The sequence below is a fragment of the Ceratotherium simum genome, chromosome 25 (assembly GCF_057802395.1).
Source record: "Ceratotherium simum simum isolate JZ-2026a chromosome 25, ASM5780239v1, whole genome shotgun sequence".
In the NCBI taxonomy this organism is placed as follows: Eukaryota; Metazoa; Chordata; class Mammalia; order Perissodactyla; family Rhinocerotidae; genus Ceratotherium; species Ceratotherium simum.
This window is the reverse complement of record NC_141924.1, coordinates 23,308,214-23,330,741: the sequence shown is the minus strand read 5'-3', so window position 1 is coordinate 23,330,741 and position 22,528 is coordinate 23,308,214. Positions and strand designations below refer to the sequence as shown.

The window sequence follows — 22,528 nt, the reverse complement described above, 5'->3', positions numbered from 1 at the left end:
CTGTGAGGATTAAGTGGTTTAAATCATACAAGGCCTTAGAAGAGCAAATAGCAAGGACCTAATAAATGTCAGCTCTTAAATATATATTTGTTGTTTTATACGTTAGTCTTCTCTGCACAATGTGATTGAAGATTTCTTGGAATAGGAATTTTGATCTTCTTGAAGTCAGGAACTATGTCTCATTATTGCTGTTATAAATCCTATAGCTCATAACATGGTAACAACCATCTATATTAAGTGATCTAGAGGTACCTGATTAAGTTTTTAAATTATTTGAGAGTATAATTCAACAAAACTCAGGAAAAACATTTTTGATAAATGGAAGTAAATATTCAACAAAACAGGGAATGAATCCAAATAAAACACAGGCTGTAGAGAAGGGTCAAAGTAATTGGATTACTTTTTAAACATTCAATAACAAGTTTCTATCAGATTAATCTTCTGAAAGACCATTTCCAATGATGTCTTTTATCTGCCCAAAATCCTTTTTAGATTTTTCTCATTTCCTAAAAAAAATACCAAAATTCTCAGCATGACATTCAAAATCATCCATGAGCTGACCTCAACCTATTTTTCTAATCTTATCTCCCATCTTCCCCCTTTACAAACTCTGTTACTCCAGATAAATAGAACTGCTTGCTCTTACTCATATGTACCCTCTGCTTTTCTGCCTCATGTAACCTTTAATATTTAATATGACAACATTTTCAAGGAATACACAATACAAAGGTTTGTCACAGGAACAGAGTGATTGCTTGCGAGAAAGTACGAGCTTGAATTTTAAGAACTTACGTTCAATTTATGAGCATTAATTTCTCTCTTGCTACATTGCAATACAGTCTTTGGCTTACCAAAGAAAAAGTTTCCCCATCATTTCCCCAAATTATGTCACCCTCACAATGCCAAAAGGCCCTGCCATCACTACCTGAAAGCTATAAACTGGAATCATGGTCTCCAAGCAGTGTGCGCAGACCCCGGGGTGCACAAGATATCCACTGAGTAAAAGAAAAAAAATTACAGTTTCTGTTTACACTTATTCTTTATCCTCCTCACTTGAATTTCTTTTGTAGTATATGCCTCATAATTTGCATCATATATTCTTAGAATAGTAGTAGATGTATATAATTTATAAATAAAAGCATTTAGGATGTTTGCTCAAAATTTGTTTACCAATGGTACATACAAGAAGAAAAGTTTTGAGGCCTGTCCGGTGGCGTAGCGGCTAAGTTCGCAGGCTCTGCATCAGCAGCCCGGAGTTGGCCGGTTCGGATCCTGGGCGCGGACCTACGCACCACTCATCAAGCCACACTAAGGTGGCGTCCCACATAGAGAAACTAGGAGGATGTACAACTATGACATGCAACTATCTACTGGGGCTTTGGGGAGAAAAAAGGAAAAAAGGAGGAAGATTGGCAACAGATGTTAGCTCAAAAAAAAAAAAAAAAGAAGAAGAAAAGTTTAGAAACCACTGGTCTGGAAAACTAGGGCTTTCTGTGGGATCAGAAGCAGAGGGCCAGAAGCAGATAGTTTAGAGAAATCTTTAGGGATGGACCTAAAAACCTAAACACCATGTATTATTTATGCAGGATAAATATATTTTAATTTATAACCAACTTTCAAGGAAATGTTGATATGTAACTGGTTTGTAATTTGGAGACAGCATATACGTATTTTAGATTTTTTTTTTTTTTTTTTTTTTGGTGAGGAAGATTAGCCCTGAGCTAACATCTGTTGCCAATCCTCCCCTTTTTGCTGAGGAAGATTGGCCCTGGGCGAACATCCATGCCCATCTTCCTCCACTTTATATGTGGGACGCCTGCCACAGCATGGCTTGATAAGCAGTGCGTTAGGTCCGCACCCAGGATCTGAACCTGTGAACTCTGGGCTGCTGAAGCAGAACACGCAAACTTAAGCACTACACCACTGGGCTGGCCCCATCTGTTTTAGATTTTGAAACAGGGAACTTTGCCCTGCCATTAAAGTTACTACAGTAAATATTTCATTAATACAAAAATTTCATTTGGTAAAAGCTGGAAGTATTTACTTCAGTATACATATAATTAACCATAATGAGCTTTTATTGGAGCCAATAATGTGATGTTTTACAAAAGAAAGTTCCACAAAAACAAACGAAAAACAAAAACGAAAACAGGCCTAGGAGGTAAGACTAGCCATGGAACTAGATTAGCAAGCACTACCCTGGAAAATGGTTTCACGGTTCACATTAAGCAACTAAATGAAGTAAACATTCTCATGACAGTCACTATACTTAGCAATTTTTTTTTTTAGCTTTCATAAATAATATAACATACTTAACACAATCCACTCTATTATTAGCTTTTGAAGAATGTATAATGTTTCTATAACAAATTAAGTTCTAATAGTGAGTAAAGGTTTCATACCATAATACTGTATTTCCTTTAATAGCACGGCATCCTATAAATCCTTCCTCTATAGGACACAAAATAGAAATACACATCTTAAACTGACTGATTCTCTACAGTTTTTCTTACTATTGTATTAATATAAAAATCCAAATGAGCAAGAATCTTTAACTCATGATTTAGACTCTGAGCTTGTAGGTTGCATGCAAATCCCACGGGATTTGCATAAGATTATAAAAATATACAGGTCAAACTTTCCACAATGTCTGTCTCCTACTGCGCCATACAGAGTGACTGGGGAACTCTTCACACATGGCTCAGCTCTATCTTTCTTCTTAAAGATGGGGTTAGACTCAGTTCACAGAGAAAGTGAGGAAGAAAGACAAAAGAGGGTTTTCTTCTTTCTTTGCAAACCAATATCATTATGCCCAGTAAAACTAAAAGAACAAAATCAAAGAAACTATGAATTTTTGTGTTACGAGAGTCTAACAGTAGCGAGATCCTCACAAATTAGAAGTGATTTATCAAAGCATTCCTTCCCCTACACATGCAGTGAGAATAAAACACCAGTGGACATCAGGGAAAGAGCAAAGGGAGCTTGACATTCGACACTGGCTGAATCCGAGATAGGATAATGCACAAATCCCACGCCTCTTAGGTACACACTGAACTAGCAAAGACAGACACATTGTCTGCTTTCCCCCCTTACTTACTACACTCTGGCTTCCATTTTTCCCAAGTTCTTCCTCTGAAATCTTGCTCAAATTATCTAAGTAGTGGTCTGATATTGTATGGCACAAATCTTCAAAAGAATAATCCTTTTCTTGACAGAGCTTTATTTCATCCAAGAGTTTCGATAATTCTCCAGTCACTGTTTCACCTGTAAGAAGAGTGAATTTTTTCAGAAGTTTCAAGAAAGGCTACTTACTGCTAAAAATTAACATTAAATAATAAAAATATGATTATGGTGATAGAACTCAAAATATGGCAAACAATATTAAGTCATCAGAAAATATTCTGCTGAAAACAAGGCACTAACGTATAATTAGTACCAAGAATATTAAAAGACAAATAGAAATTCCAAATTTTCCCTATTTTTATTTTTTTTTCAAAATGGAGATAAGTATTGAAGGTTTATATATACATGGTACATAAAAGCATCTGGAATTATTACAGCATTTAATTTTCAATAATCTTTTATTGTCATTATACTTCACTGACACAATTCATTAACAAATTTGAGATAGTACTGAGAACCTACTTCCTAGGTTCAATAAAAAGAAACAGTAGAACTTATTTAAACAAACAATTATATAAGTAATTAATAAAGTAGAATTATGATATGTGATAACAAGGGAAAACACAGAAGGAACAGATAAATAATATACACCATCTGTCAAAACATGAATATTTTGTAGGTTGCATGTAAATATTCATTTTTCTAATCATTCTCGGTAAGGTAGTTTATACCTACAATTTATTCTTTAAAAAAGTTCCAGTAGTTACAGTCCAGGTATCAATATTTTTATTCTGCATTAAAAACACATTTTAGAAGAAAATCTACTAAGAAATAACCACTCCACGCAAACCTCATGACAGCTTGCATTGCTATCTACTTTGCTCATTGCTGTATCTAAGGGCCAAGAAAAGTTCCTGGCAAATAACAGAAGCTTAGTAAATGGATAAAATAGAAAGTATAAGATATAACTTATTACACTATTTTCACAAGTGTTAGCCTTTTTTGTACAAATTGGACCAACTTGTACACAAAAGTCTAGTATCATTTCAAGGGCTTTATAATGAGCTACTCACTTTTGGTCTTTTGGGAAGGAGACTCAACAGGAGATGAAATGTGTGTTTCTTGTGTTGTATCTTCCTGCACCTGTTCTTCAAGGACTGTTGATCTTCCCACACCTTCTAAATATTCTGTGTGTATAAGTTTTTGAAATTACATACTTGAATCCATTTATTTAAAATCTTTAAACTTTATGTCTTACTTTTGGCAATCACTTTTTCATTCGTTTCCTCATATCCTATACATATCCTAAATTTTTAAAAGAACTTCAAAAAAACAAATGAACCAAAAGAACTTCATGATGAGCTATTAATTTAAAGCTTTTTAATTAAAATAAAAAAGATATTTTGGAAGAGACTCATGAAGCCTTTTTCCGAAAACTAAACTTGTCACACTCGTTCCTTAAAAATAAATTCACCTGTTGAAGATGCAATAACGTCCTTGGTTTCCTTAAATATATTCTTCCTGAAGATTTAACACTCTCTGAAAGATGCTTTGAATAGACTTGATCCCTAAACAGGGACATCAGATTCAAATGCATACAACAGCCAGTCAGATAACATAAATGAATAAAGTGAGATAAGTTCACCTTATAATGGTATTGTAATCTTGTAAGATAAGCATAATTGCATATTGAACTTTATGTCCACAAAGAAACAATGTTCTTTCTTATGATTCTTGAAGAATTGTCCCTCACTCAGCCTCTCATTTTTCCAATTTTGATGAAGACATAATAATAATAGTAATAGCAGCTAAAACGTAAATATTGCTTATTATGCACTCAGCAGTGTTCTAAGTATTTAATATAAATTAACTCATTTAATCCTCACAAAACTATGACACAGGCACTATTACTGTCTTAGTTTTAAAGATGACAACTAAAGGAGGATTATTAACTTGGCCACGTTCATAAAGCTAATAAGTGGCAGAGCCGAATAGATATGGGATGAGAAGCATCTCACTTTTCTCCTGATCATAAAGAAAACAGAATCTGAACACAGGGATAAGTGTCAACTAACATTCAGCCTCAATATTATAGAAAGAACAGAAAGCCTGCAGAGCATGGTTAACAGAGAGCACGTGCCCAACCCAAAGTTCGGCAATGAAGTAAAACGAAAGCCTACATTTTTTGAGAAACCACAACTCTGGAGTTTTAGCTGAAATTCTAGATTTTTAAATGTTGAAAGCTAATTCATTTTTTATGTAAACACAGTGTAGGCCAAAAATACGTGATCTAAACAGAACATATCTGCTATCTGCCAAAAGCATTCAGTCCACAGTGGCTAGTTCATAGCCTCTGTAAGGATTAAATCAATAGATTCCTCCCCATAGAGATCTTTTACTTGCATTTCTTTATGCAGAAGGAAACTTTTTCCTATAATCCAGTCAAGAATTTTGTGCTCTCTTGCCAACCACTCGGGATCTCAAACCATCCAAACAGTTTCCCTCTAAGGGCAATTCTACTAGGCAAATTCTACTAGGAAAAGAAAACAACTTACAGGATTCTATCCTTATAATTTTTGACCCATGCAGTAATTATGGAAATTGAATTCCTCCTCCAGGACATAAATGGTAATTTTATCTACTTTTATAAATCATCTTTATTGCAATAACAAACTTTTTCATAAGATTTAAAATGTACTAGTGACCTGAAATCCAGAAATGCAAAAAATATAGATAACAGGATCACATTCTAAACTTCGCCAATAATTTTAAAAATTCAAAGATGTCCCATATACTCTATCACACATTGGCATACCTAATAAGTCTTGACCACTTAAGAGAACATAGATAGTTACTCCTATATAATAATATTTTCATCTAAGTTGAACCAATGCAGAATATTAAAAAATGTAACTATGTCATGTCCCCTTTTTAGTGGATGACATTTATTTTGATTCTCCTTGAAAGACATATTTGTGCACAAGCCTCAGTTTTTTTTAAGTTCAGTTAGAAGCAAAAGTCCAGTATGATATATAAAGTGCCTAGAGGGGAAAGACTTATAAAAATGTTGTGTACCACTCTTATTTTTTAGCTTTCATTCAACTTGATTTTAATTTGAATTAATATGAAGAGCCACACTTGTAATCTTCTCTGATTTATCTCTATATGCACTTGACTTACAATTAACCTCTTTATTGACAAGAAAATTGTAGGGGCCTGAACTTCCTTGAGAAGTTTTAGAAACAAAGAGAGAAAAGAGCATAATGACCTCCGGTAGTACACCTATTCTTTTTACCCATCTTGGGCCTTTGTTGACTCCTATATCTACATGTCTCCTGCCCAACTTGATTTTAATTCATTTATCTCCCTGCAGGACAAAGCTGTTCTTTAGCTTCCCAAGTGATATGCAATGAAACCCACCCCTCCTCCCTCCTCTATTAGACTTGCAGCCAATCTGTTAACAATTATAGGGGATAATCACCACTAAACAGTGTAGGAGCTAACTGGAAAGGAAAGGACAAACATCTGGGTTTTTAAGGGATCATGCTATATACCAGGCCTAATCACCTCACAGAAAGGGAAAGCATTTAAATCTAAATTTTTCATAAAAGTTTTAGATCAAATAAGGAAGTATGTAATTCTGCAAATGAAAAAGTAGTACCTAAATACTTGTCAAACCTTCAATTGACCTGCAACTAACTACAAATGTACTTAAACGACCTTTATCAAACACAAAGGCTGGCAAGACTGAATTACCTTGCACTACTGGATTAGGGAAGAAATAATCTGTATTCTTTCAGCTAAGAACAATTTTTTGTTGTTAATCCAGCATTTATGTGCCAGCTCTACCACTTAGAATAGGACATATGAGTTCGAGCAAGTCACTTAGCCTCTTGCAGCTTCAGTTTCCTTCATGTGCAAAAAAGAGAATAATGATATCTGACTTTTCTACCTTACAAAGTTATAGAAATCAGACAAAATAATAGAAAATCCCTGAAAACTCTTAAAGCATTATTCAAATGTAAGATAATACTCAATCATCATCACTTTATAGCCTTATTATCTTCAAGTTCATAACTACATATCTACTACGTGGGTTTAAAAAAGACTTTTTAATATCAAGTGAGTGAAAAAATACTTTAGCTTTTTAAAAAACAGGGTAGTTGAGGGGCCGGCCCAGTGGCGCAGTGGTTAAGTGTGCGCGCTCCACTTTCGTGGCCTGGGGTTCGCAGGTTCGGATCCCGGGCACGCACAGATGCACCGCATGTCAAGCCATGCTGTGGTAGCGTCCCATATAAAGTAGAGGAAGACGGCCATGGATGTTAGCCCAGGGCCAATCTTGCTCGGCAAAAAGAGGAGGATTGGCATCGATGTTAGCTGAGGGCTGATCTTCCTCAAAAAAAAAAAAAAAAAAAGAAAACAGAGTAGTTGAAAAACAGAAATAAAACGTTAAAAAGTATTATTATTTAGTTTAAAAGTCTACCAGGAAAATGCAAATAATAAGTTCATTCAAAAGTAAACATTAACTCAAAACCCAAGAGAAAACTATGGCAGTTTTAATTTAATCTTAACTTTAAGGCAAACTCATCCATCACTCAATATTGTTTACCTTGTAAGAGTGTTGCAATCTGGAGAGATTTCTGAGATGGATGTTCTTTCAGAATGTCTAAGACAGTTCTACCTAAGCTATCCTTTATGTTGGCATCAATTCCTGAAAGAAAAAGAAAAACCCGCTAGATGTATACCACTGGAGTGTCATCAGAAGATACTGTTCATATATAACTGCTCTAATTTCAAACATATACAGACCAAGCACTGAAAGTGATTTTTTAAAAAATTAAGCTTTACACACACACACACACACACACACACACACACACAATTTTAGTAAGAAAGAAGATGGACTTGACTGCCACCAAAGATTAGGATATTCCTGATAATGAATTAACTCTTTTATTTTTTTTTTGAGGAAGATTGGCCCTGTGCTAACATCTGTTGCCAATCTTCCTCTTTTTTCTTTTTTCTCCCCAAAGCCCCAGTACATAGTTGTGTATCATCGTTGTAGAGTTGTAGCTCTTCTATACGGGACACTGCATCAGCATGGCTTGATGAGCAGTGAGTGGGTCCATGCCCAGGATCTGAACCAACAAACCCCAGGCCACCGAAGTGGAACGTGTGAAATTAACCGCTATGCCACCAGGCTAGCCCCTGAATTAACTACTAAAGGCACTGACCCAATCATTAAGATTGTTTCTGTCGATTATAGCTAGTTTAGGTTATAGCTAGTTAACTAAATGATTACAGCTAGTTAACTAAATGGTACACTACACCAAGGTGAAAAATATTACTGATGTGACAGTAATGGGAAATCCTAATGTGAAATTTCAGAATGTGAAATCCTAAAGTATAATTAATGGTCATGTGATTTACATATTCTATATAAGATGGTAAAAATATTTTTAAAATTATAATTTACCATGTAAGTAATATAAGAACAGCCTTAGAATACTTGAGTATTTACAAAAGTTGAAAAAGTATGATTATTTTGAACTATTGTCCAACTACTATTTCTTCAAATACAAAGTCAAATATTCCATATTTATTTATGCAAGATTATATTTAATGTCAGCAACCTTCATCATCTACCAGGTGAGCAAACTTCTTGAAGTGTGTAAGTGAAACAACTTTAAAATTATTTTAATTCTGAAAATATTAATTCTAGTAAAGAACTTATTTTAATGTAGCAAATAGCTTTCAATGCCCCAAAAAAGTTTATAAACTTTCCAAATATCTAACTGACATCAAAGTCAGCTTTTAGAATCTGGCCTCAAATGTTAGTTCATCATAATAAGATTATTAAGTATTTGCTTAAGTTGGTGTAGGGATATGTGACCAGTATATATTTAATTGGTGGCCTCAAATCATTTATTATATCACCGTGTTACATATCAAAGATAAATATACATGAAATTTTAACTTTGTATAAGCACAATCACAATGCAATAGCCTGTTAATGTTTTCCTTTTTTTTTTTTTACCTAGGAAAATAAACACACTAAATATAGTCCATAACACAAAAGACTCCCATCAATTGTTTACAAGCATGAATTTGTACCATGCCTTTTGATCCTAAAAAAATATCTGACCTCAGTTTCAATTTTATTTCATTTCAATCAGAATATACAAATGAACATAAATAACCCTATTTTGTTGTTCCTTCAAAGCTTTCCCTCTAAAAGGTTCCCTTTAAATCACTGCAACTTACAAACAATGGCTACTCAGTTGTTACAGTAACTGGAAGAAGAATTTAGGGCCGGCCCCGTGGCTTAGCGGTTAAATGCGAGCGCTCTGCTACTGGCGGCCCAGGTTCGGATCCGTGTGCGCACCGATGCACCACTTCTCCAGCCATGCTGAGGCCGCATCCCACATACAGCAACTAGAGGGATGTGCAACTATGACATACAACTGTCTACTGGAGCTTTGGGGAAAAAAAAAAAAAGGAGAAGGATTGGCAATAGATGTTAGCTCAGAGCCAGTCTTCCTCAGCAAAAAGAGGAGGATTAGCATGGATATTAGCTCAGGGCTGATCTTCCTCACAAGAAAAAAAAAGAAGAAGAAGAAGAAGAGGAAGAATTTATTTTAAAGATAGAGAACGCTAATTTCTGTTTGCCACAGTTCACAATATAAAAACCTAGGGAAAGTATTATGTTCTTCAATAAATCAAGCAATTGTCATAACTTCACAGGGATCAATCTTCCCTCTTGTCAAAGACAGAGATTTTTTTTCCTTCTGGTAGTTCTTCTAGTATATTTTGATGTGATTTAAATGCATAAAGTTGCAATTTCCAAGAACCTTTTACTAACATATCTACTGAGTAAAGGAAGGCACATATTTATATCAATTTAATCTAAACACTGAGGCTCAATTCTACATGATATAAATACATATCTGCAATCTGGAGTGAAGGCAAGAAGTAAGGGTGATTGTGAAAAAACAACCCGTCATTTTCCTTTGTCTACTCCTTAAATAGAAATTGTATTTAGCAGAATAAGCTCCACGGAGAAGCATGATAGTTACCTGTTTCTAATAGAACTCTCACAACATCCACCTTTCCAAACAAAGCTGCTTCGTGAAGTGCACTCCCTTTTTCTGTCTGGAAAAAAAAAAAGGAAAAAAGAGAAAGAAGCACAGTTGCATTAGGAAAGCTAACAGGTTAAAAAATTCTGTCATTTTATGCATTCATACATATTCTCTGTAATCTCAGCACTTCCTGAAAGAAAGGTAGTGTGGAATAAGGAAGAGATTCTAGAAACAAAATCCAAAAGCTTGGGTCTGTAAAACACCTCTGCTTCTGAATAGCTATTTGACCTTATTACATTGAGAAGCCACTCATCTTCTCTTAGCTTTGGTTGTTCTCAAGTACAAAATAAGAGTAGTAATGCCCACATCACAAGGCTTTTGTGAGTATCCAATGAGTTCACTCAATTTATGCATAGCATGCATTTATTAAACACCAACATATCATATGCCAAGAATAGTTGAGGGGTGTTTTGAAGTATCGAAATACGATCCTGACTCTTGTATATTCACATTCTATTTGAGGAGACAGATGTATAAATAAATATTTATGATAAATGAAGTCTAAACAAGTTAATGTAGCTGACAAAACCCAGATGATCTTCTCCCTGCTTTCCTCTCAATATCCTCTCTTGCACACTCCAACTCTCCCCCAGACTTCATACCCTATGCTCCAGGCATATTGAACTTTTTCATATGGTATAATTCTCTGTTTTCTTCTCCAGTGATCTCAAAGGCTGGTCTCTCTGCTTGGCAGGATCTAACACCTAGCCCTGTTTAACTCATCATCACCTATACCACTAGTTCTCAATCTTCAGCATAAATCGGAATCACCTAGAGAGCTTGTTAAAAACTAGATTTCCACACTGCACTCCCAGAGTTTTTGCTTCAGTAGCTTGGGATGACTCCTGAGAATTTCCATTCCTAACAAGTTCCCAGATGATACTGAGAATCTAGGGAGTACACTTGGAGAACTACTGACTTATACTATGTCAAATCTCAAATATAATTTCATTTAAGAAGATATCACTGGTCCCTGAAGTCTAGTGCTTTTCCTGTGTGTTCCACATCAATCTATATTTTCCTCATCATGCACTTATAATACCACAATGTTATGTGATTATCTATTTCCCCTAATAAACTATATGCTTAGTGGAAATGTAGACCACATATATTTTTTCATCATTGTATCCCCGACGCCTAGTAAAGTACTCTGAAAATGTAGACATTTAAGAATTATTTTGAGGGCAAAAGGTAGAAGGAGGCAGGAACATAGCATGGAAAAGAAGAATTTGTGAGAAATCCAGGGAGAGATTGGTTTCTGCCTTGAGGAGGATCCTTCCTTAAGGAAGATTTCAAAGAGGAAGCTTTTTGAGCTATACAAATGTTAGGTGTTCAATTTTATTCTTTTTCTCTCAAGAATTTAACAAATGTCTAGCAGGCCCTCACTGTGTGTGTCTGTGTGTGTGTGTGCGTGTGTGTTAAATTGGATAGCCTCATTATTGCAATTTTGTCCCCTTACACTAAAAGTGATCTCTAATGTGGAATTCTAATCTCAATCCAAAGTAGAAATATCACTATAAAATAATATATAATGTAAAAATTTCTTTGATTAATAAAATCCAGTTGTATAACTAACCCAATCTAAAATGGTTTATGAATGCATTATTAAGGAGGCTGAGGATCAATGTGATCTGAATTCATATTTCAAAAGGCATGACTGAAATGCACATGAATTATAATTTGGCATGATATGTATAGACATTAATAAAAATAGAAATAAAAATAATAATTTATAAATATACAGCACTGTTCAGAAGGAAAAAGAAACTGTGAAAACTCATTCTGCTCCTTAAAAAAAAAATATTTCAGTGTGGGGCATAAATAATTTATTTTTTCCCTTCCCTGAAAAATATCCCTTGAAATAATCTAATTCTTCTCATTCTCATTCTGTGTTTTTCAACCAATTTTCTGATTACTAATTTGATGTCCTTCAAATTTTCACAAAATTTGGACTTAAAGTTAGAAAAACTCTTCTTGGAATAACACAATTTAAAATTCTGAAAAACTAAATAATATTTAAAATACAAGGATGAAAAGGAAAAGTAATAGAATCCCTAAGAGCCTGGGGAAGGTAGAGGGGACAGAAGATATGACTCCTGGGGTTTAGCCCTGGAACAGGAATTTGTTCCAGGCAATGTGCTGATCCCTAGTAGACTAGGGCTTTAAACAGCCACTCACGGTGGGGTTGGGAGGGAGGCAGGAGAGAAAGCCTGACACCCAAGTAAGCTAAGAGCACAGATCAAGGACCCCTGCAAAAATCTAAAACTTCCAAAGAACAACATCCTCAGAGAAAAAAATTTTTTAAAACATGTTGCACAGAGGGAGAAAGTAGGGATGTCTATCTAGGTCTTAGTTCTAAGTGGAGTACAGTAACAGAAATAAATCACCCCTAAGAATTCCTAAGCACAATTCTGCCCTCACATGGGTTTGGGACAAAAATTATACAATCTCTGTGACCCCAGATCTTGAGCCAAAAATGTAGAATAAAGTGATCCTGGGTTTGTAGTACTAGAGGCAGATATAAACACTTAGCAGAAGCAGATAAAAATCTTTTCTGAAAAAATACACTTTAAATTCATGCTTCCAAGAGTTCCAACAGATAAAGCTCTAAGAAACACAAATTCAAAACTAGAAATCACTGAACATGAAAGAAAACAAGCCAGTCTAAGCAAGAATTAGTATAAACAATGACAAAAAGAATAAGACCTACAAAAACTTCACATATTAGAATGATCAGTTACAGAATATAAAATATATATGATCAATAAGATGAAAGAACTAAAAGAGAATATCAAATATAACGAAAGAACAAGAGGACTATCAAAATTGATAATATTTGAAAATGAATCAGATAGCACTTCCAGAAATGGAAAACATAATATTTTTAATGGATAGGTTTAAATACAGATAAGGTATAGCTGGAAAAAAAAGTATTGAACTAGATGATAGATTTCTTTAAAATACCTAATACAATTCCAACAAACAAGAGATTGAAAATATAAAAGACAGGATAGAATAAGGAGATGAACATATGTCTAATCAGAGTTCTAGGCGATGACAGAGAGAAGTAATAGTCAATGGCTAAGAATTTTCCAGAATTGATGACAGATTAATACTCAATCTTAGGAATATCAAGCAAGATAAATGAAAAGAATAGATCCTGGACATTAGAGTAAAGCAAAAGAACACCTAAGATAAAGAGAATATCTTAAAAACATCCCAAGGGAAAAAACTGTGTCTAAAAATAACTAATAGTTAGATTAATACCTAACTTGTCAACAAAAACAATAAATCCAGAAGAAAGTATAATAATATCTTCATGTGTCAAGAGACAATAACTGTCAACCTAGCATTCTATATCCAGCCAAATTATCTTCTAAGAATGATGGCAAAATAGACATTTTCAGACAGCCTAAAAAATGAGTGGTTACCATAGATCCTTACTGAAAGAACTTCTGTAGGATTTAATTCAGAAAAAAAGGATCTGAGAGGCAAGAAGTAATGGTGAATAAAGAGAATGATTAACCTAAGACTAAGTCTAAACAAACTATTTAAAAATATGACAATAATGTCTACTTTTTACACTAATTTGGTTTCTCAGCTATTCCAATACAGGATAGTGAGCACTGCAGACACCAAAATGAACTATTCTAGGCAATGAAAATATATAATTTATATTATATATATATATTTTTTTTCATATAAATAATTCTCATTTATAATAATATAAATAAATAAATAATTCTCATTCTGGAGGAATTAAATATAGAAGATGTGGGTTCCAACGGCAGCTTGGTTTTTAATAGCCATATAACTTTTGGGGATATCAAGATATCAAGATATCACTTGGTATCTCTAAAAATTCATATATCCTGTAAACAAAAAAATATTAAAAACTGAATAGGGTTATTGGGAATGTTAAATAAGATAAATATACAACAAATAAGATTTAAAAAGTGTTTTATTAACTTACAAAGTAATGACAAGTATTATCATTACTACTAAAAAAGCAATTAGAGAGCCAAGAACATACAATGGAGAAAAGAAAGTCTCTTCAACAAATGGTGTTGGGAAAACTGGATAGCCATATGCAAAAAAATGAAAGTAGATCCTTACCTTACACCATACACAAAAATTAACTCCAAATGGATTAAAGACTTGAATGTAAGACCTGAAACTGTGAAAGTTCTAGAAGAAAACATAGGCAGTACGCTCTTCGACATCGGTCTTAGCAACATCTTTTCAAACACCACATCTGACCGGGCAAGAGAAACAATAGAAAAAATAAACAAATGGGACTACATCAAACTAAAAAGCTTCTGCACAGCAAAGGAAACCATCAACAAAACGAAAAGACAACCTAACAATTGGGAGAAGATATTTGCAAACCATACATCTGATAAGGGCTTAATCTCCAAAATATATAAAGAACTCATGCATCTCAACAACAAAAAAACTACCAACCCAATTAAAAAATGGGCAAAAGACATGAACAGACATTTCTCCAAAGAAGATATACAGATGGCCAACAGCCACATGAAAAGATGTTCAAAATCACTAACTATCAGGGAAATGCAAATCAAAACTACAATGAGATATCACCTCACGCCCGTCAGAATGGCTATAATTAACAAGACAGGAAACAACATATGTTGGAGAGGATGTGGACAGAAGGGAACACTCATACACTGCTGGTGGGAGTGCAAACTGGTGCAGCCACTATGGAAAACAGTATGGAGATTCCTCAAAAAATCAATGATAGAACTACCATATGATCCAGCTATTCCACTGTTGGGTATTTATCCAAAGAACTTGAAAACACCAATTTGCAAAGGTACATGCACTCCTGTGTTCATTGCAGCCTTATTCACGATAGCCAAGACTTGGAAGCAACCTAAGTGCCCATCAAGGGACGAATGGATAAAGAAGCTGTGGTATATATACACAATGGAATACTACTCAGCCATAAGAAACGACAAAATCCAGCCATTTGTGACAACATGGATGGACATTGAGGGTATAATGCAAAGCGAAATAAGTCAGAGGGAGAAGGCCAAATACCGTATGATTTCCTTCATTAAGTAGTAGATAATAACAACAATAAACAAACACATAGGGACAGAGATTGGATTGGTGGTTACCAGAGGGGAAGGGGGGAGGGAGGAGGGTGAAAGGGATAATTTGGTACATGTGTGTGGTGATGGGTTGTAATTAGTATTTTGGTGGTGAACATGATGTAGTCCATGCAGAAATAGAAGTACAATGATGTACACCTGAAATTTTTGCAATGTTAGAAACCAATGTTACTGTAATTAACAAAAATTAAAAAATAAAAAATAAAAATAAAAAAAAAGAAACCAATGTTACTGCAATAAACAAAAAATTAAAAAAAAAAAGAAACTTAAAAAAAAAATAAAAAAATAAAAAATAAAAAAGCAATTAGAAAACCTATTTTAAAAATAGATGGGATTGGTGTCCTTGTAAGAGGAGGAGAAGACACCAGAGAGCTCACTCTCTCATTCAGTTTGTACACAGAAGAAAGGCCATGTGAGGACACAGCGAGGAGGCAGCCATCTACAAGCCAAGAAGAGATCTCACCAGGAACAGAATTGGTCAGAACCTTGATCTTAAATTTTCTAGCCTCTAGAATTGTGAGAAAATAAATTTATGTTGGTTAAGCCACCCAGTCTATGATATTCTGTTATGGTAGCCTGAGTAGACTAATACAGAAGCAAAGGAAGAAACAGGGGAACAAGTTAGGAGGCAAGAGATGATCAGGACTTGGGCTATGGTGGTAATAGTGAAGGGAATGAAAAGTATGAAATTCTAGATACAGTTTGAGCACAAAGCCAATAGGATTTGCTGAGGAACTAAATATAAAATGTGAAAGAAATCCTGAAGTTTTGGGGTCAAACAACTAGAAGGATAGTGATGCCATTTGCTGAAATGGGAAAGATTTGAAGATGGGCAAATTTGGGGAGAAAGGGTTATGGAAGCTAAATGTTCAGTTTTGGAAATGCTGAATTTGGATGCCCATTAGTCATCCAATAGATATGTCCAGTAGGCAATTACATACCTAATTTAGAGTTCAGGGTGAGGTCCAGGATGAATAAATAAACTTGGTAATTGTCAGGTAAAGACGTCATTTGAAGCCAAGAGACTGGAGAAGATCAACTAGGAAGTAAGTACAGACAGAGAAGAAAAGAGGTCTGAGTACTAAGCCCTGGGAAACTCTGATGCTTAGAGATCTGGAAGACAAGAACAGTTAACCATGGAATGAGGACATGATAGATTACACTATTGGTCCCTCCTTTTGTATGCCCTCTCTCATATGACTGCAGTTCTTTCCACTTACATGGGTGGAGTATATTTCTCCACCTCTTTGGGGCTTGGCTTTGTGACTTGTCTTAGCCAAAGAATGGTAACTGACATGATGCAAGCAGAGACCCAAAATGTGCTTGCTTGGTTGGGTGTGCTATCTTATGCTTCGGCCATGCCCTGGCTAGTCCCAGGAGGAAGACAATAGACACAAGGAGCAGAGCTGCCTAAGTTAACTTAAAGTAAGAAACAGAACTTCCCCAGCTGATCTGCAAACATGTGATTGAGAAAAAAATGTTATTGCTTATTATTGTATGCCACTGAGATTTCTGCTTTTATTATGCAGCAGTATTGTGCCAATAGTTAACTATTACAGTGGGATACAGAGTTTTCAACGTAAAGGAAATTGGGAAGGAATGAAAATAAAGCCTGGCTCAGGACAGAGGGAAACTGTAAGTGAGCATAAGTGAGGTTATCTTGTTAAAGTAAATGGCCCCAGCCTCTCCTCCGTGTGACTACTCGCTGCACTGCACGTACTCCAAAAAATTCACATGCTCTCCTGATTTACTGCCTCTGCTTACGTATGTACTCCCCAGTAGCTTAATAAATTAAAAACTTTGTTCTATGAGTTTCTCTCCAGGAACAGGCTGACCACAGGTGGGAAACACACCTACAAGGTATCCATTACAGCTGACAGAAGAACAGAACAATGTAATGCCTGGAGCCCATCATGCCTGGAGACCAACTTCCTTGGACCCCCTCCTTCCTGCCCATTTTCCCTATATAACTACCTCAAGATTCTGTAATCTTTGAAGACGGGTCTTTGAGACATTAGTCACCTGTCTCCTGATATGCTGGCTAATCTAATTAAACTTCGTTTCCTGATCTCTAACTCATTGTGATTAATTGGCTCAGATCTCAGCAAGCAGAGAGAGCCCATTGCTTGGTATCAGTATGACTTTACAAAAGAGGACAGAAAACAAAAAGGCTTAACTCCTGAGCAACTCCTATGAATAACAGGTTTGTGAGGCCTGGCAGATTCATCTAGCCTCAAGGTCGAATGGCAGGCATTCAAGGTCTGAGGCTTTACCTGAAGTAAGACTGAGAAGGAGCAGCCAGTGAATGAAATGAGAACCAAGAGAGCATGGTATCTCAGATGTCAAAAGAAAAAATTGTTTCAAAGAGGAGGGAGATATCAACAGTGTCAATGCTGATGATAAATCAAGTAAGATTAGGACTTAGAATTGGCTGTTGGATCTAACAATATGGCTATCAGTCACTTTTACCAAAGGAAAAAAAAAAAGACTTTTAACAGAGTTGAGGGAGCTGGAGTGGCTTCTAGAGAGAATGGAGGGAAAAAATTTGATACAATGAGTAAAAACAAGTCTTTCTAAATATGTTGCTATGAAAGGGATCAGAGAAAGGGGGTAACAATTAGAGGAAAACGTGGGTTCAAGAGAGGGTTTTTTTTTAATTTTTTGTTTATTGCAGTAACATTGGTTTATAACATTGTCTAAATTTCAGGTGTACATCATTATACTTCTATTTCTGCATAGATTACATCATGTTCACCACCCAAATACTAATTACAACCCATCACCACACACATGTGCCGAATTATCCCTTTCGCCCTCCTCCCTCCCCCCTTCCCCTCTGGTAACCACCAATCCAATCTCTGTCCCTATGTGTTTGTTTATTGTTGTTATTATCTACTACTTAATGAAGGAAATCATACGGTATTTGACCTTCTCCCTCTGACTTATTTCACTTTGCATAATACCCTCAATGTCCATCCATGTTTTTTTTTTTAAGATCATAAATATTACAACATCTTTGTGTTCTTATGGGAATAATACAGTTGAGAGGGGGAAACACGGTATTAAAGGGAGAGGGAATACTTGCCAGAGCATTATATCCCAAGTAGACAAGAGGGAGCAGGATCCAGTGCACGAGAGGAGAACCAGCCTTAGAAATAAACCTAATAAGTTCATTTAAAGCACCAGGAAGGAAAGCAGACACATGTACATTGGCAAATTTGGTGGTAGAAATACGTGATTGCTTCTGTTTTCTCGGTGAAGTAAAAGCAAAGTCACCATCACAGAGAGATAACAAGGAGGAAAGGAAGTTTTGGAAAGAGAAGAGAAATTTTAGAATAATCATGTAGGGAAGTAGGAGAGTGAATGGATTATCAAAATGTAATCTATCCATTTAGGCACATATTTCTCCTGCCACTGTAAGCACTTTGAGAACAAAAACTGTACCTTACTCAGTTTTGCATCTTAACTCCAAGCATGGTAACTTGTACTCTTTATTATTAATTTTCTGTAATTTCACTTCCATTTCCTTTAATAATCATATAAAATCCAATTAGCTTAATGTTATGCTAGTACTTTAACTCATCAAGCATTAATAAGAGAAACCTATAAGAAACAAACACAGTTAAAACACTAGGATAATATGACGACACCATCACTACCGAGTTACCGAGAATCAGGTTTGAAATCCAAAGAAATAATTACCAATTTCAAGAGAATCTTGCCAATTAAACCCTACTTTCTTAATATCTTAATAAGACTCAAGGGTTTATAAGTAAATATAATATGAAATTCACCCAAACGGGAATTAAATTATTTTGCTCACTAGTTCAGATATGTTATAATTCAAAATTGCTCAGAAAGAAATGAAGCAGAAAACAAAAGTTCTGTAGAAAATAATAACATAAATGCTGCATTTAAAAACATTTGCAATTACAAGGAAAAGACAAGAACCTCCCAAGCCATGTCTAAATTTTAAAGCATTATTCAAAATAACTTAAATGTAATTAAAATCTAAAAGTGTATTACTGTAATTTTCCAAATTGGATTACTTTTAATACTGCTAATTCCCAACTGGTTAACTAGAGCAATTTAATGAACATTAAAGCCACTAAAACACTTTAAGGTTACTGTCTGGTATTGTTCACTCTCAGCCAGAATACCAACAAATATCTACTTCAGATTTGATATTAAAAATTTTTCAGTGAATCTGATGGGAAATTGGTGATGGGTTAATTTGAATAACATAATAAAATTAAATATTCACCAAAAGAGGCAATGAGACCGAAAAAAATTTTTTTCTATGAACAAAGCAATAATAACAAAAGCAAAATATCAAGTAAGGCTAACTAGATCCAGGGGAAGATTCTACTTCATTGAGATATATTTTAGAAATATGTTGTCAACTCTAGCTCCTGGAAACCTTCAAGATGAAATCATAGAGTGAGCATCAATGAAAGAGGTATAGCAACACAAAACATTGCCCACCCTACTGAGGTATCAGCCCTGATGCTTCTGATTAAGTGTTCATAGTGGTCTGAGCATATTGTGTCCCTTTCATCTGATATATAAGTAACAAACCCAAATGCTGTCAGGGGCCAAGTAGAAAATCTAAAGGAATGAATCTGGCAGTGATACAAGACGGTAGAGAGAGGTTGGGACCTTGGAAAGTATATACCCCATCTAAAAGCATTCAAGTTCAATATTTTAAAACACTCTTTTAGCCAAATAATGCACATCTGCAAGCTAAATTATACTTAAAATTCAAAGTCCTATTAGACTTTCAAGGTTCTCTTCAAATGTCACTCTATCAATGTCTTCCCAAGTCTTCCTCTTAAAATATATTTTTTCCTCACCTGTATGTCCTTAGCACTTTGTCCTAGTATTTATTTTAATGTGTCGTGTATAGATGCAAGGTTTTGTCTCCTCCAGTAATTTTGGGCAGAGATTTTTTTTATCTCTAATTCTCCAAAAAAACAAAATACAGTGTTTTTTATAAAAAAGAAGTACCAGGGCCGGCCCGGTGGCGCAAGTGGTTAGGTGCGCGCTCTCCGCTGCGGAGGCCCGGGGTTCGCCAGTTCAGATCCCGGGCGCGCACCGACGCACTGCTTGGCAAGGCATGCTGTGGCGGCATCCCACATAGAGTGGAGGAAGATGGGCACGGATGTTAGCCCAGGGCCAGTCTTCCTCGGCAAAAAAAGAGGAGGACTGGCAGATGTTAGCACAGGGCTGATCTCCTCACAAAAAAAAAAAAAAAAAAAGAAGTGCTATATACATCTATAAAATTGAATCTGAACTCTTTTTCTTCTGGTCATGTCATCTAGTACAAGACATGAAAAGATCTTGCCCAGAGACATGAAGTGAGTTATTGATCTCAGAAGTGCAAGTCCTTGGTTATAAAGCAGTTTGTGCAATAAAGTTTGGAAATATTCCAGAAGTGTTATGAAAGCAGTAAATCAAGATTAGAGAAATAAAACATTTAGACAATAAGCAAGTAGTTTATCATTAAACATACTTTACGAAAGTAACTTTGTGAGTCATCTGCAACAGTAAACATGTATCTATCTCAAATACCCCTTTGAGGGGAAAGGTTTTTTTTTTAATATGAGAGCTAGAAAAAACTCCTATGCTTATTTTCAAGGCTGCCAAAGTAGAAAAAATAAGAAATTAAGAAAAAATACTACAAATATCTAAACAACTAAATAATATAGGCAAAGCTCTAATGAAAATTCTGATTCAGAGTGCTAACCTGAAACCTAGGATTGGAAGGCCTAAGTTTTAAAACTTCAATAAAAAACCACCTAGAGACACAGGATTCAACCTTTCATCAATTCCTAGGAAAAGAACACTAATTCCACCTGGAATGTGTGGATTGTTTGCAAAACTGCCACATTTATTCCCCCTGGTATTCACACCTTTTTTATAATTCACACCCTCTTCTAACTGAGAGGTAGAGTCTGTTTTCCCACCCCTTGAATTTGGTCTGCCTTTGTGATGGGCTGGTCAATCAAACATGGCAGAAAGACAGTATGCTTGTTCCAAGCCTAGGCCTCAAGAGGCCTTGTATAATCCTGTTCTCTCTCTCTCTCTCTCAGAACCATACTACTGCCATGTGAACAAGCTGAAGGTGGCCTGCTGGATCATGAAGGATACACGGCAGTCTCACCCATTGCTCCAGGCAACATCCAGTCAATCTCTGAAGCAGATCCACTTTACTGACTTACAACTGACCCAAGACTCACGAGAGAACTCAGCCAAGACAGAAGAACTACCCAGCTAAGCTCAGACTAAATCACCAACCCCAGAATTATGAGTTAAACAAATAGTTACTGTGTTAAATCATTAAGTTTCAGGATAATTTATGTAGCAATAGCTTACTAATATACAGAGAAGAAGGTCACAATATGACAGGAACCAAAAGGGTCTCTGGAAGATAAGAATGCTGCCACCAACTTGGAAGACAAAAAAACAATGATAAAAGGAGAAAATGGTAAAAAAAAAAAAAGCTAACCTTGGAGTTGGTGCTAACTTGAGACAGATAATAAAAGCAGGTTGCCCTTTCCCTGTGGAGAAACAAAACCTATCTGAATGTTATCCATCTTTCAAAGCTCAACTCAAACCACACCTCTGCAATAAAATTTTTTCTGATTGCCCTTAGGCACAGTGATCTTTCCTTCATTAGTTACGTATAGACAGTACATTACTGCGGCAAGAGGCCTGGGCTTTAATCAATAAATCTAAATTCAGATTCTGGGTTTATCAACTATGTATTCTTAGGCAAGTTTCTTAAGTCTTTGAATCTGATTCCTCATCTCTTAACTGGAATTTAATGGCTCTCAATTCCACAGGACCGCTGTGAGAATTGGATTCTAAATGTGTCAACATATTAAACACAAAGTACATACTCAAAAATGTTAAAGTGAATTTTGTTTCATTCATTCATTCATTCAGCTTTGACTGGATTCAGGCTGTAAGCTAGACACTGGGAGAAAGGAAACAATTACTAATGATACCACACACGACTGCCATCTAGTAATAATTTTTCAAGTGTACAGCCCTCAAATTAGAACGATGTTAGAGATTATGCCTTATATCACTTCATATTTCCCAAGAGTGTGTGGCCCGGTGTCTTGA

The 22,528-nt window shown here is 35.4% G+C and overlaps 1 protein-coding gene across 1 annotated transcript in view; it reads right to left on the bottom strand.

Annotated features, from left to right (window-relative positions):
- The window catches only part of LOC106803129 (ankyrin repeat and sterile alpha motif domain-containing protein 1B), a 762,921-nt gene that overhangs the window by 580,602 nt on the left and 159,791 nt on the right, over positions 1–22,528 (bottom strand). Inside the window, exons 5-8 of the mRNA XM_087449060.1 lie at positions 10,200–10,275; positions 7,733–7,834; positions 4,197–4,310; positions 3,098–3,264 (exon numbers count right to left, since the gene is read on the bottom strand). Of these exons, the coding sequence (XP_087305186.1) occupies positions 3,098–3,264; positions 4,197–4,310; positions 7,733–7,834; positions 10,200–10,275 (459 nt within the window). The remainder of the gene's footprint in view (positions 1–3,097; positions 3,265–4,196; positions 4,311–7,732; positions 7,835–10,199; positions 10,276–22,528) is intronic.